The 13,969-nt window shown below is 42.8% G+C and overlaps 1 protein-coding gene across 5 annotated transcripts in view; it reads left to right on the top strand.

The window, feature by feature from the left end:
* The first annotated feature begins 262 nt into the window (after positions 1-262).
* The window catches only part of MATN2 (matrilin 2), a 63,066-nt gene continuing 49,359 nt past the window's right edge, over positions 263-13,969 (top strand). For 4 of the 5 annotated variants that reach the window (XM_048508394.1, XM_048508395.1, XM_048508393.1 and 1 more), the window contains exons 1-2: positions 1,029-1,295; positions 5,665-5,838. In XM_048508394.1, coding sequence (XP_048364351.1) covers positions 5,733-5,838 — 106 coding nt within the window. In that variant the 5' untranslated portion in view covers positions 1,029-1,295; positions 5,665-5,732. Of the gene's footprint in view, positions 284-1,028; positions 1,296-5,664; positions 5,839-13,969 lie in introns of those variants that run through there. The other variant, XM_048508392.1, reaches the window with a different exon arrangement.

Below are 13,969 nucleotides of genomic sequence, written 5' to 3'. Positions count from 1 at the left end.
TACAATGCGGACTTTCATTTGAATAGCAAACACAAGAAATGCAAAAACTGATTTAAACTCACAAGCAAGATTATGAAGGAGAGAGTGTGCTGCTGCATGACTGGGAAGGCAGGTGGCCTTTTCTGTTCCTAATTGTCCCTGTTGCCTTAGTAATGGTTTGCTATGGACAGTTCTGCCTCCTGGAACACCACCTACCGCCACCAAGTGTACAGCAAAGGCCATCCTACCCTTCCCTTCCTCTAGTCAGCAGTGGAAAAAACTGGACTCTGGAAGGCTGCATCAGGTAGTTCTCCACCATTATCTCCACAGGTGCTACTAGAATCTTTTGTTTCCTGCTGGATGCTGGTCGGGTGCAAAGAAGGGTTTGCACCCACCGCCCTTGGCAAATTGCTTTGGCCAGAACATTCAGCACCTTTCTTGTAGGTCTTTCAAAGCCCCATCTTAAGTGTTAATGGTACAAATCTTTGTGGTGACATCTCATCTTCCAGTGGCTGGGATGATCACTGGAATGGGGGAAAAGCACTGCCAGGTTCAAAGAGATTGGACACCTCCCTTCCACCCCTCCCAGCTACTGCAACTGGGTGCCATTGCTAGGCTAGTCTTTGCACGTCGGGCGGCTTCATTAGAGAGTCGGCAGTCCTGGCAGCCAAAGAAATGGCCATTCGTTTCCTAAGCGGGCTGTGAACTTTAATTGCGCGGTAGGGGAAACTGGAGGGGGTGACAGTTTGTTTTGAAAACCGAGAAGGCTTGAGTGGAAAAAGCTCGCTTGAATGACAACTGAGCACTTGCAAGGGGGCAGATTCTACAACGATAATCTGTCAATAGCCAAACGGGGAGAGTTTTTGCATTCTTTTTAAAATATTCAGCTGCCTTCAATTCCACACGCCTTCCTACAACGCGATTCCAAACGCTGCACAACAACCTCGGAAACAGAACCGTCGCGACGTGAAATCGCTCGCTTAAAAAAACAAGACGTCGAGCCACGTGCTGCCTGCCTCCCGCCCGCTCCTGCCAAAAAAGCCGACCGGCCGACCGAGCCGCGCTCTCTCGCGCCAGCTTTCCCGCCACAGAGGAGCCCAGCTCGGCTTGCGCGGCGCCCCTGCGGAGCCCCTGCCTCGCAGCTTTCCTTCCCCACCGGGGCAGTGGAGCTGCGCTCTGCAGCCGTCTCCTCCCCGGCTCCCTCCGAGGAAGCGACTGAGCCTCGACTCAGCCTCGTCGCCGGGGGCTGCGCTCCCTTTTGCACGTCGGCTGAAGCGGCTGCCCCTCGGCGCGAAGGAGCAACGCCCGCGCAACAGGTAAGAGGCGACTTTTTGGCGCCAACCCGGGTCCGGGGCGGAGGCACCTTCTACCCGCGCGGGGCTCGGCCATTTATCGCCCCCCGCCCAGCCTCCCGCCTTTGCTTTTGGAGCGGAGCCGCCCAGCACCGAAGGGCCAACATTTGTCACGCAAGATTAGGCAGCCCGAGTCCCACACTGGAGGCAGGGAGGTTTTGTTGGCTGGATAGCAGCAAAAGTCTTCCTGAGGCTTTCAGAGAAGTGGTTGGATTAGATCCCGCACACTTATATCCAGCACGTCATCAATTAGCCTGTTTATTATGGCATGGATTTTATTTTTTCGTATTAGAGACTACTTCATCGGATGCATATTCCCTTTGGCAGACCTGTATACTGGTCTTGTGTAGTTTTCAGGGATTTCTCGACCGTGCAGTTATGTCTGCAAGGTGCGGGTCTATAGAGGACTGGAGGGAAGCTCCCCTGAATAAAATGGGACTTCTGAGTAGGATTGCCCTCTGAGTCTAGAAGAGCTTTGGATTTCTTTTGGGTCTCCTTTTCTCAATGACAGGAAATGCAGGCTCAGTCCCTTACTGCATTATGTCCTGGTAATGTTCAATGCTAAATTAATGCCAGTCAAGCTGAGGCTTAGTTGACATCTCTTTTAATTCCAATCTTGGAATGTATGAAGTAAGAACAGATTATGAAAAATGCCCTGGAATAGCAGCAGACGCAGCTCAAATTCTTGTGTGTAATATATCTGATAAATTTCCAAACTAATATTCCAAGCTCATGATTGCACCTTCTGAGGTGGTCTGATGGCCACAGATTGGCAGTAATCTTCCATGCAACTCTACCAGTTTTGTTTGTGAACAGAATCCAACAGAAATATCCAGGAAATCTGATGTTGCCTTCTCCATATAATGTTTTTCTTATGGGGGCATTTATCTGTTTAGAAATTTTATCTAGGAGCTCCATTACTGGTGCCCCATAGCTAGGGTAATAAAGAAGTCTCCGTGTATGAGAAATGAAATTTATTCTAACAACGAAAGGCCTTTTTGAGCCTTATAAAATAACTGCCAGCTCCTGATTCCACTCCAGGAGATCAGATAAAAGATGTCCCAAAGTAATATGCCTGATGAAAAGTTCTTTTGTCCAGAGAGTAGTTGAATATTATTAGATCACAAGAAGGTTGATGTTGTCATTACAAAAATCTTCCCCGGTAAATCTGGTTTCCCCACATCCCATGGAAATTATGTAGAGCTGACCAAATTATGAGCTTTCTGTTCAAACATCGCTGTACATTTTTAATGGTTCTCTTAGTACTCTGGTAAGTGTTGGTCATAGAGATATACCAGTAACTTTAGATGTGATTTAAAGTTCATAAAATTTTGCTGCCTCTAAATGTAGGTTGCATGTTGGTGGGCAACACTACAGTGCTGTTTGTGGTAAATGAGAACCTTCCCATGCTATTGTATTTTAGTGTTTTTAAAAAGTTGCTTCTGTAACTTACTGGTTCCAACTGGCTTTACTCAAAATAAAGTTCTTGCTGCTCAGTGGTTGTGAATGATTCAGATGTCTCAAGAGACTGCTTTTGCTAAGGGAAAAAGTCTCATATTATCCACATTCAAAATGCAAAACCTTTAGGCTGAGGAACAAGGCATCACCTTCCTGAGGCCAGGATGCTGTCTCAGGGAAAAATGTCAGGAGATGTGTGAATTAATCCGCCACATCTTCATGGAACCTTCCTTGTGTTTAAATGCTCCACGGCAGTAACAGGAAACAAAATGGCGGGCACAACTTTACAAAAAGGACAAGTCTTGCTAATAGCTGTCCAGGGCAATATAAATGACCTTTTTTCAAAGATCTGTGTTTAAAAGTGCAGAGAATAATGCTTTTGATGGAAGCAGCGCTTAAATAAGATTCTCTAAAGAGAATCTGAACCATTTTCAGCAATGGAAACACACTGCTATAAGTTCTGCCGCAGAATTCTGACTGCACTGTCATCTTTCCCTGAGACAGAGTATACCAGCATCAAGGTAGGACCAGCATAAATACTCAGTGTTCTGTGAAAGGTACTTCCAGAAAAATCCAACTGGAAGCTTAGCAACTGCACTAGAAGAAGAAGAAGAAGAGTGGATTTATACCCCTTTTTCCTGTAAGGAGACTCAAGGTGGTTTCCAAGTTCCTTTCCTTTCCTCTCCTCACAACGGACTCCTTATGAGGTAGGTGGGACTGAGAGAGTTCCGAAGAACTGTGACTAGCCCAAGATCACCCAGCAGGAATGTAGGAGTGCGGAAACATCTGGTTCACCAGATAAGCCTCCTCCACTCAGGTTGAAGAGTGGGGAATCAAACCGGTTCTCCAGATTAGAACCTACCTGTTCTTAACCACTAAACCATGCTGGCTCTTATGGGCTAGAGTCCATAAGGACCCTGCCAAAATGCAGCAATCATGGAAGAGATTGCCAGTGATACCTCCATGTCTGCCTTTCATGGAGGGAGCAACCAATGCATGCAGGTGCTGTCCTGCCTTCCTGGAGCCATTCTGCCTTCACTGTATCTACAGAATCCTACAAGAAAGAGAACAAGAAAAAGAACAAAGAAAACATGGCACATATTCCTAAGGATTTTCTGGACTGCAGTCTGGTAATTTTTACTCCTAACATTTTCCTGCATCTTCAGAGACGTGTCACAGTGAGATGTGTTATTTCCGTGGCAAAATGCAGCAATCATGGAAGAGATTGCCAGTGATACCTCCATGTCTGCCTTTCATGGAGGGAGCAACCAATGCATGCAGGTGCTGTCCTGCCTTCCTGGAGCCATTCTGCCTTCACTGTATCTACAGAATCCTACAGAATCCTACAAGAAAGAGAACAAGAAAAAGAACAAAGAAAACATGGCACATATTCCTAAGGATTTTCTGGACTGCAGTCTGGTAATTTTTACTCCTAACATTTTCCTGCATCTTCAGAGACGTGTCACAGTGAGATGTGTTATTTCCGTGGCACAGCAACATGGTGCTGAATATGCCAGCCACAGATGCAGGCAAAACTTGAGGAGCAAAAACTACCAAACCATGTCCATATAGTCTGGGAAACCCACAACAGCCAGATCCACACATAGTTATTAAGGTGTGCTCCCATTCATTGAGAATGTGGTAGAATCTGTTTTTTACCCAAACTGGGGCATGTAAATGGGAGCTTAACCCTTCCCCTTAACCCTTATGGAATGATCTGTCCAAGGAGGTCAGGAAGGGTCCTGCTGTCCTGGATTTCCACAAACTATGCAAATTGAAATTATTCAAGAGTTCAGCACAGCTAATAGGGTTGCACTGGACCAAATGGCTTACAAACTTACTTGAAGAACAAGAGTTGGATTTATATCCCCCCTTTCTCTCTTGTAAGGAGACTCAAAGGGGTTTACAATCTCCTTCCCCTTTTCCCCTCACAACAAACACCCTGTGAGGTAGTGGTGCTGAGAGAGCTCAGAAGACAAGGTCACCCAGCTGGCATGTGTTGGAGTGCACGAGCTAATCTAGTTCACCACAGCTCAAGTGGCAGAGCGGGGAATCAAACCCAGTTCTCCAGATTAGCTCTTAATCACTGCACCACGCTGGCTCTTGGATAAACGATTAGGGACTGTGGTCCATATTGCCATGCTTGCAGTGTAGCTTACTGTAAGTAGGATCCAATTGTGAAAGTTTTGCACCACTTAATATGTTATATTAATACTTACACTGTGCCTTGCTTCTTGGTTGATTCCAGACTCCTACAATCCTGATACGTTGTTTATTGGATATCCTATTTTGTTGATTGTACTGGCTCACTATGGACAATCTGCCTTGAGTCCCCGTGAGGAAGGTGGACTATAAATGGTATGGCTAGGCTGAATGTGTTTCCATCTGAGGTCCTCCAGGGCTGCTTTATAAGAACTCCTTATTTGGCTAGAGTCTGTCCCTGCAACGGCACAGACATAGAATCTATGGAACATATCTTTTTGTTCTCTAACTGGAATCACAATCTGCAACAGAAGTTGATTCTGCCTCTAAAATCACAAAGGAAAAATCTACCATTTGCATTATTTGTCAAATTGCCGCTGGAGGACAAGTATCCAAAAATTACCTGTGCAGTTGCAAAATTCCTCTCTGAAGAAGTCAGGATTAGACTAAGTCCAGTATTGATATGTGCTTTCTATATATCGTTGGATCATTTTAATATGTTTTATAAATGATGGGTGTACTTTTTTAGCATTAATTTTGTTCTTTTTTATAATGTTTATGGGGTTTTTTGTAAGTTGAGTCTTTGGACTGCAAATAAATAAAAATAAAAAAGTACGCGCCACATTCTTGCTATTGGTTGGCTAATGAAATTCTTTTCATTTTTTTCTTATAGTGTTCTGCCCTGATTATAATATCTATCTCGGTCTGTTCTGTCTTCTTCCTGAGGGAAAAAAGGAAAAAATGATCTTGTGCTTCTTTTTGTTGGCTGGACTTATGCCTGCCTCAGCCAGAGAAAAACAACTTCCAAGAGCACTTTTAAGTCAAAGAAACGATGCTGCTTTACTTGGTGAGTTGCTAACGAAGGCCATGCCAGGCATAACAACTGTACACATCTCCACACTTCAAAATGTTTGTGGGATAACAGAGGTTCTGTTGAGGAGGGGGTGGTTTTTGTGAAAGGAGAAGTAGTACTAATAAAACAAGGTTTGGGAGAAGAGGAGTGTGGTTTTGAATACAAATAAACAGGTTCATTAAAAGGAGATACAACACGGATTTATATGAGAGATATTAAGTCAAAATAGGAGAAAAATGGTTCCAGAGGGATACTAATAGCGGTAGAGGAAAGGACATTTAATTGTCTTTTTTGTGTTGATTTTTTTTTCACTTTACAACTCTCCTTTGTGCCAAAACAGTATTTTCATCTATGGGGCTTTTTAATGCATATCAGTCAGGCCTCATGGAAATGCTACCTGGAAAGGGGATTAGGGAAAATGCTACCTGGAAAGGTGATTAGGAACGTGCACAGAATTTTTAATTTGTTTTGTTCTTCTATTTTGCTTAGAATACTGACTCACCCAAGGGCCCTCCCTGCCAAAATGTAGATAGATAGGAGAACAGGGTCCCTGGTTTATAGGCAATTAAAATTCTCACTTGCAGAGCAAGCAGAAGGATGTGTGACAACAACCTTGATATACACATTTGTCTTCCTTTTCCAAGACCCCTAAGGAGTGAGTGAGGGTCTATTTTTCAACACAAATAGAGCATGCAGGTATGAGGAGCTAACCCACCCCTCTTCAATTTAACTGCACTCAGATAATGGCAGCAGTCAGGTGAACTGGAACACAAATGCTGAAATCAAAACCAGGCTGTGAAAGAATTCTTTAAGTGAGGGGTTCCCCATCATTTTGAGCAGTCCTTTGGCATTTTGAGAGAGGGTCATGGTTGTTGGAAGTGAAGGACTTATCCTCTTCAGAGGGGGACTATAGAGCAATCTGTGTATCCCTCCATTCTACTATTTTGGTGCTGTTAGCTTTGATGTGTAAATTGCTACTCTCCGTGAGTCTTCCTTTCTTCCAACTAACACCTCCTCTCTCCCCCTTCACTCCCTTCATCTTGCAGCATGAAAGCAGGATGTACATTTCTGCATCTCCATCCTAGTTAGCTAGCCAGTTTATAATATTGTTGCCAGCTCTGTGTTGGGAAATTCCTGAAGGTCTGGGTTGGAGCCTGGGAGGAAGCAGAGTTGGGGAGGGGAAGAATTTCTTTGGAGTAGGATTGCTAGCTCTGGGTTGGGACATGCTTGGAGATTTTTGGGGTGGAGTCAGAATAGGAAATGGTTCGGGAAGGCACTTCAATGGGGTATAATGCCATAGAGTACAATGGGGTATAATGCCATAGAGATACAATTACATTGAAGGATGTAATTGTACCTCTCTATTCTACATTGGTTAGACCTCACCTGGAATATTGTGTACAGTTCTGGGCACCGCAGTTCAGGAGGGATATTGACTGGCTGGAGCAGGTCCAGAGGAGGGCAACCAAAATGATAAAGGGTCTGGAGTCCGTGCTCTACGAAGAGAGGCTTAGGGAGCTGGGGATGTTTAGTCTGGAGAAGCATAGGTTAAGGGGTGGCATGATAACCATGTTTAAATATTTGAAGGGATGTCATGTCGAAGAGGGAGCAAGCTTGTTTTCTGCTGCCTCAGAGACTAGGACACGGAGTAATGGATTCAAGGTGAAGGAAAAGAGATTCCACCTAAACATTAGGAAGAACTTCCTGACCATCAGGGCTGTTCGACAGTGGAATTCACTGCCTCGGAGAGTGGTGGAGTCTCCTTCTTCGGAGGTTTTAAACAAAGGCTGGATCAGCATATGTCGGGAGTGCTTTGATTGTGTGTTCCTGCATGGCAGGAACTTGGACTTGATGGTCCTTGTGGTCTCTTCCAACTCTATGATTCTATGAGTCCCCTTTCCAAAGTGGCCATTTTCTCCAAGTGAACTGATGATCTTCATCACCTGGAGATCATTTGTAATCCTAGGAGATTTCCAGGCAGCACCTGAAAGTTAATAAAGTTGTGCAAGTTTGGCACATGTTTTAACAATCAATTTTTATTCATCAAAACAATTTTTATTCATATAATGAAATTTGCCAAAGTAAACAATACACTTTTACAGTTCTGTCAGAGTAAATATACATCTAAGCATGCCATATGTTGTCTCTTTAAATACGGTTTCTTTCTGCTTATTTTCTGTCCCAACAGGAGCTGGTTTCTCCTTGTTTCATTCAATGGTTTATTCAGAGGACCTTATAAATATATAGTACCCAGTTAATGCATACATCACATATTCAATATCAAATAAATTTTACAATTGTTATTTTACAGAGATTAATCTTATTTCTTTCTTTGTAATCTCTGCTGATTTTTCTCTTATATTTCCAAATGAAGGTCACAGTTGATCTGGGTACAATAACATACAATGATTAACACTACTATAAGTTGCTAATTATAATTATATATAATTTTGTATTTAAAATATGTGAAAATGACCCATTCTTTTTACCTTGTTTGCAATTAGTGCTTAAAATCCTCTGACTATTTAGTTTGGAATTTCCATACATTATTGAAATGTAATCTAGGTATAATAAAGACACAAAATCATTCATCCATAGGTACTCTATATAATTAATCTCTAAATATATAATTAATTAAACTTATAATTAAGTGTATTGCTTACTTTGGCAAACTTCATTATATGAATAAAGTTGTTTTGGTAAATAAAGATTGATAGTTAAAACATGTGCCAAACTTGTACAACCTTAGTAATGGAGTAAATACACATTTGGTTGTTCTTCTCCCATTTTTTCCTTAACTCTTGGATATTGGCAGCCCTGGTTTAGAATGTTATCTCTATCCTGTCTAGAATGAATGCAGTTCTGATCATGAGTACCACCACAAAATGGCTGCTACAGGAGATGAAACTGAGTACAACATGTTGAGAAACTATTCATAAATTCTGACAGTAGCAGCTCTTTATTAACCGCAGATATGTTGTGTCTGTATGTGTTACATACATATATATTATGCATGTGCTGGAGAAGAGAGAATATTTCTTCTGGCTGTTACTTTGAGCATAGTAGAGTGGGTCAGAGCTCAAGCTTGTGAACCCAAAACCTAAAGGCAGCGACCCACAATGAGGGCCTCTCAAGACTGCAAGAGCAGGCCAACGCTCCCTTTGAGCAGGCTCACAAATCCCAGTTACTAGCATTCTCTCCTGCTTCTCATGAGATTCTCTATGTTTTATTTCACTTCTGCACGTCTCCTGATTACCGTCTTGCTCACTTGTAGCCACCTACGTTCAACCCCCCCTGCAGCTTCATAACTGAATGCATGAAAATGTGGTAAAGAACTTCCACTACAGGCCTGCTGTGGAAGCCAGGAGTTGCACACCACGATAGGGCCAAAGAAGAAGAGTTTGGATTTATACCCCACCTGTAAAGAGACTCAAAGGGACTAACAAACTTCTCTCCCCTTCCCTTCCTCTCCCCACAACAGACACCTTGTGAGGTAGGTCAGGCTGAGAGAGTTCTGAAAAACTCTGACTATCCCAAGGTCACTCAGCAGGAATGTGGGGGGGGGGGATCTGATTCACCAGATAAGACTCTGTCGCTCATGTGGAAGAGTGGGGAATCAAACCTAGTTCTCCAGATTAGAATCCACTTGCTTTTAACCACCAGACCAAGGTAAACAGCAGCTTTTTAGAACGGAGAAACTTGTGTTGCAGCTGCTGCTGACATCTGACAATGGCTGTGTCAAAGCAGGAACTTCCTGTCTGTTAGAAACCTGCAGGACAATAGTTCAGCCCTCTTTCCAATCACCTTGGCAGGCATCAGGAAAGGAGTAGGTGGGCACCTGTAGTGCCCATGGAAATGCTAAGTAAAAAGCAGAAATGTTATGTTTAAAAAGTCTGTGGGAAAATCCTTTTTGATGGAAACATCCACAAACCTTTCTGGTAGGAAAACCCACTATCATATTAATCTACCATGTAACTCTTACCTTGCTCCCTTGTCACTTCTGCAACTATGGAAAGCAAACAGTATATGCACTGAAAGTCATGATGGACATTTCTAAAGGTTTCTGGAAATAACCAATCTTCATAATTTTTAGCAATGTGGTATATTAACTGTATTAAATAATAGATAGGTTTGTGTTTGGATTTTCATTAGTTAATATCCAAGTGTATATCCCAAGAAAAAATCTGAGAAATTATAGAAGGAACTAAACACCTACGAATGTGCTGTTTCTCCATTCTTCTATTTAGAAAGGGCTGTTCCTTCTCTTTAAAAAGGGCTGTGTGAATAATTCTGTGAGGGTTTGCATGTAAAGTCTAGTGAGGACCTTAGAGTGAAACTTACATTTTAGGAAAATTCTGTTAACTATGAGATTGTCTTGATGGTGTAATGCTGACTATGAAGTTATTGCTTAATGTGTGTAATAGTACCCTGGAATTAACTAATACAATAAATCTGTCCTGCTAAGAGTGAAGCTGGATGACCTAATGCATATTTTCTGTTTCCATTGCTTATGCAAAGTCTTAATATGAATGCTGGCTTCCCAGTAGAACATTGAACTCTGTACAAAAAAAATATTGCATGGTTTACAACTGCTGTTTTGATTCTTGCCACTTAATATTGTTTTCCTTGAAAGCACTGATTCGGATAGTTAAGTGAATAAATGCATCCAGTTCTCTCATTTAATTTTTAATTTGTCAGTGGAAAAAAATAACTTCATTGTAGGGATGCCGTGCAGTGGAATGCTATGCACGGTTTTCTGGCCTAAGCCCATTGATTTCAGTACCTTTAGTCTGGAGTGATTCTGTATTGGTGTTACTTAGGAACTGAACAGCTTCCCTTAGAAACATGTTGCTCATAATGAAAAATATCAGGATGCCTTGCGGTTGTAGAGGAAGAAATATAATGTCGTTGCTTCCCCATGGTTACCTGAATGGAAGGTATCTCCCTAGAGATTTCTGCTAATTAGTCTGAAGCTGCTTCAAAACTCAGTTTGAGTGTGGCATATAAATATTTTAATTCATATATAAATTAGTGCCAGCAGTCCAGCCAGCTGTCTTGTGTAATGAGTTAGAAGTCATTGCATGGATCTCCCAGTGAAAGACCTGTGACACAAAACTGCGCCACGGCTCTGTGGTAGACTATCTGCTTTGCATGTAGGAAGTCCTGAGTTTAATGTCTGGCATCTTCTGCTTAATGAAAAGGTTGAGGTAGTAGTTGATGTCTGAGAGTCAGAGTAGACAATACAGACCTTCAGAGACTGATTGTCTGAGTCCATTTGCATCAGCTTCATGTGTTCACTTATCAGTATGTAGGAAGAATATGTTTATTATTCACTTCATCATAATCTACTATTTTCCTCAGTGTGGACCCAAAGTGGCTTGCAACATTCTCCCCTCCTCCATTTTATCTTCACTGGCAAGGTTCCATGGTAGACTAGGAATTCAAACTTGGGTCTCCCAGCTCCTAGTCCAGTATTCTTAACCAGTATGCCTTGGTGACTCCATCAGAGGCAGGGGCGGGGGGCACGACGGACCGGGCGCGCACCCCTGTGGGGTTGTGGTGAGGGCATGGTCAGGGCGGGACAGGACGGGGGCGTTCTAGGGCAGGGCGGGGGTGGAGGTAGAGGATGCATCAGTGCACTGGGCGCTTTCCCCCCTTGCTACGCCTCTGCCTTCCCCACTCATCTACACTTTACCTCCAACAATCTGGAGACTTATTTTGCTAACCTCAGAAGGATGGAAGACTGAATCAACCTTGATCTTGCTACCTGGAACCAACTTCTGTCAGGATCAAAGTCAGATCATAATCAGATCTTTGACTGCAGTGCTTCAGCTTTCCACTCTACCCCACAGGACTCTCTTTCCTTTTCCTTGGGACACAAAAATGAAAATGAAAATTTTAATCCAGATCATAAGAATCTTGCAAGATATTTTTTTTTCCAATTACATCTGGACCAACATTAGAGAATTCCAGGCTGACAGCATAGCTGGAAGAAAGAACAGTGAAGTGGACCCAGTTTCTCAGGTCCAAGGGCCAGAATTCCTAGTTTAGGCTCATGTCCAGTAGTAACTAAACTAAATTTAGCCCTTGCATTTCTGATGTCATTTCTGCAAATATCTCTCATTTTATCTGTACTATGATTATTAGTGTTTTATTCTGGTCAAGAAATAAGCTGTAATTAGCTAAAGGAATGAGATAATAATATGGAAAATGGATAAATATGCCAGCATTTCTGCATCCTATTAGGACTGGAATGCTATTTCTGCTTATTTTTGGCCAAAGTTCAGCATCCTCTAATTTTGAACAACTGAGCAACCTTTCTATAATTCTGTGTCTGTAAAGAAAACTAGACTGTAGCCTTGAAGTGAATAAAACCATATAGTTACTTCATAGTCTGTAAATAGCATCATTGTTCCATATCCACAAGTGTTTTTGATTGCTGACAAAAGGTCTGCAACAAACCAAATGGAAATAGGGGCATTTCCTGATCCTCAGTTACTTCCACAAACCTGTGGTTTGTATCCTTCAGCAATTCACTTCAGAATGCAATAAGAGATAAAGTCTGTTATTTAACTTCCTTTGACTTTGCAATGTCCTGAAGCATGTATGATACAGTACTGGCTTAAATAACCTCGTAATAAGCAGTCTGAGGAGAAGAGCAATAACATTAACACACACCACTAGCTGCAATGTAGCCTAATTTCCTATAAGAGCCACAATATTAGGACTGGATTTGAAGTGCTGTATGTAGGACAAAGTTAGTGGTATGGGATTTTCCTGTCTCTTCCATCCTCTTCCGTCCATTGAGAGCCACAAAATATTGCATTTGGGGGACTTGGGATTCTCACAGATAGTGTAGGGGAATGGACTGGGGTTCTGCAGTGGCAGGAGGAGGAGTAAAAAATGAACCTCACCCCTCCACCAAGATAAGTGCTGTTCAGCTAGCTGAAGTGGTGTTCTAGTTGTGGAAAGCATCTTAAGAGTCAACCCTTAATCTCCACTTGTTTTCAGGATAGTCCAGTGGTGTAGCCAGTGGTGGGATTCAAATAATTTACCAACCAGTTCTGGTGGTGGGATTGAAATAATTTAACAACTGGTTGTTTACAAGCACCATTTTAACAACCGGTTCTGCCAAAGTGGTGCAAACCTGCTGAATCCCACCACTGGGTGTAGCGCCCGGGGATGGGGCGTCTTGCACTGGGCGCGTGCTGGGGCGGGGGCACAGGGCACATAAGTGCCCTGGGCGCAGTTCCCCCTCCCTATGAAGGAATAAGAGGGGAAGTCCTCCTATGGATTAAAAACTGGTTGAGAAACAGGAAGCAAAGAGTGGGTGTAAATGGGAAATTCTCACAATGGAGAGATGTGGGGAGTGGTGTCCCCCAAGGATCCGTATTGGGACCAGTGCTCTTTAACCTATTCATAAATGACCTGGAAGTAGGGGTGGGTAGCGTGGTGGCCAAGTTTGCAGATGATACCAAATTATGTAGGGTGGTGAGAACCACAAAGGATTGCGAGGAGCTCCAAGCGGACCTTGATAAATTAGGTGAGCGGGCTAAGAAATGGCAAATGCAGTTCAATGTAGCAAAATGCAAAGTGATGCACATAGGGGCAAAAAATCCAAACTTCACATACACGCTACAGGGGTCAGTTCTATCAGTCACAGACCAGGAAAGGGATTTGGGCGTCTTAATTGATAGTTCCATGGGAATGTCAACTCAATGTATGGCAGCTGTGAAAAAGGCAAACTCTATGCTGGGGATAATTAGAAAAGGAATTGATAATAAAACTGCAAAGATTGTCATGCCCTTATATAAAGCCGTGGTGCGACCACACTTGGAGTACTGTGTTCAGTTCTGGTCACCACATCTCAAAAAGGATATTGAAGAGATAGAAAAAGTGCAGAGAAGGGCAACGAGGATGATTGAGGGACTGGAGCACCTTCCTTATGAGGAAAGGCTGCAGCGTTTGGGACTCTTTAGTTTGGAGAGGAGACGTCTGAGGGGGGATATGATTGAAGTCTATAAAATTATGCATGGGGTAGAAAATGTTGACAGAGAGAAATTTTTCTCTCTTTCTCACAATACTAGAACCAGGGGGCATTCATTGAAAATGCTGGGGGGAAGAA

The sequence above is a fragment of the Sphaerodactylus townsendi genome, linkage group LG09 (assembly GCF_021028975.2).
Source record: "Sphaerodactylus townsendi isolate TG3544 linkage group LG09, MPM_Stown_v2.3, whole genome shotgun sequence".
Classification (NCBI taxonomy): domain Eukaryota; kingdom Metazoa; phylum Chordata; class Lepidosauria; order Squamata; family Sphaerodactylidae; genus Sphaerodactylus; species Sphaerodactylus townsendi.
The sequence above is the reverse complement of the archived record's forward strand: the minus strand, read 5'-3'. Positions and strand labels throughout refer to the sequence as shown.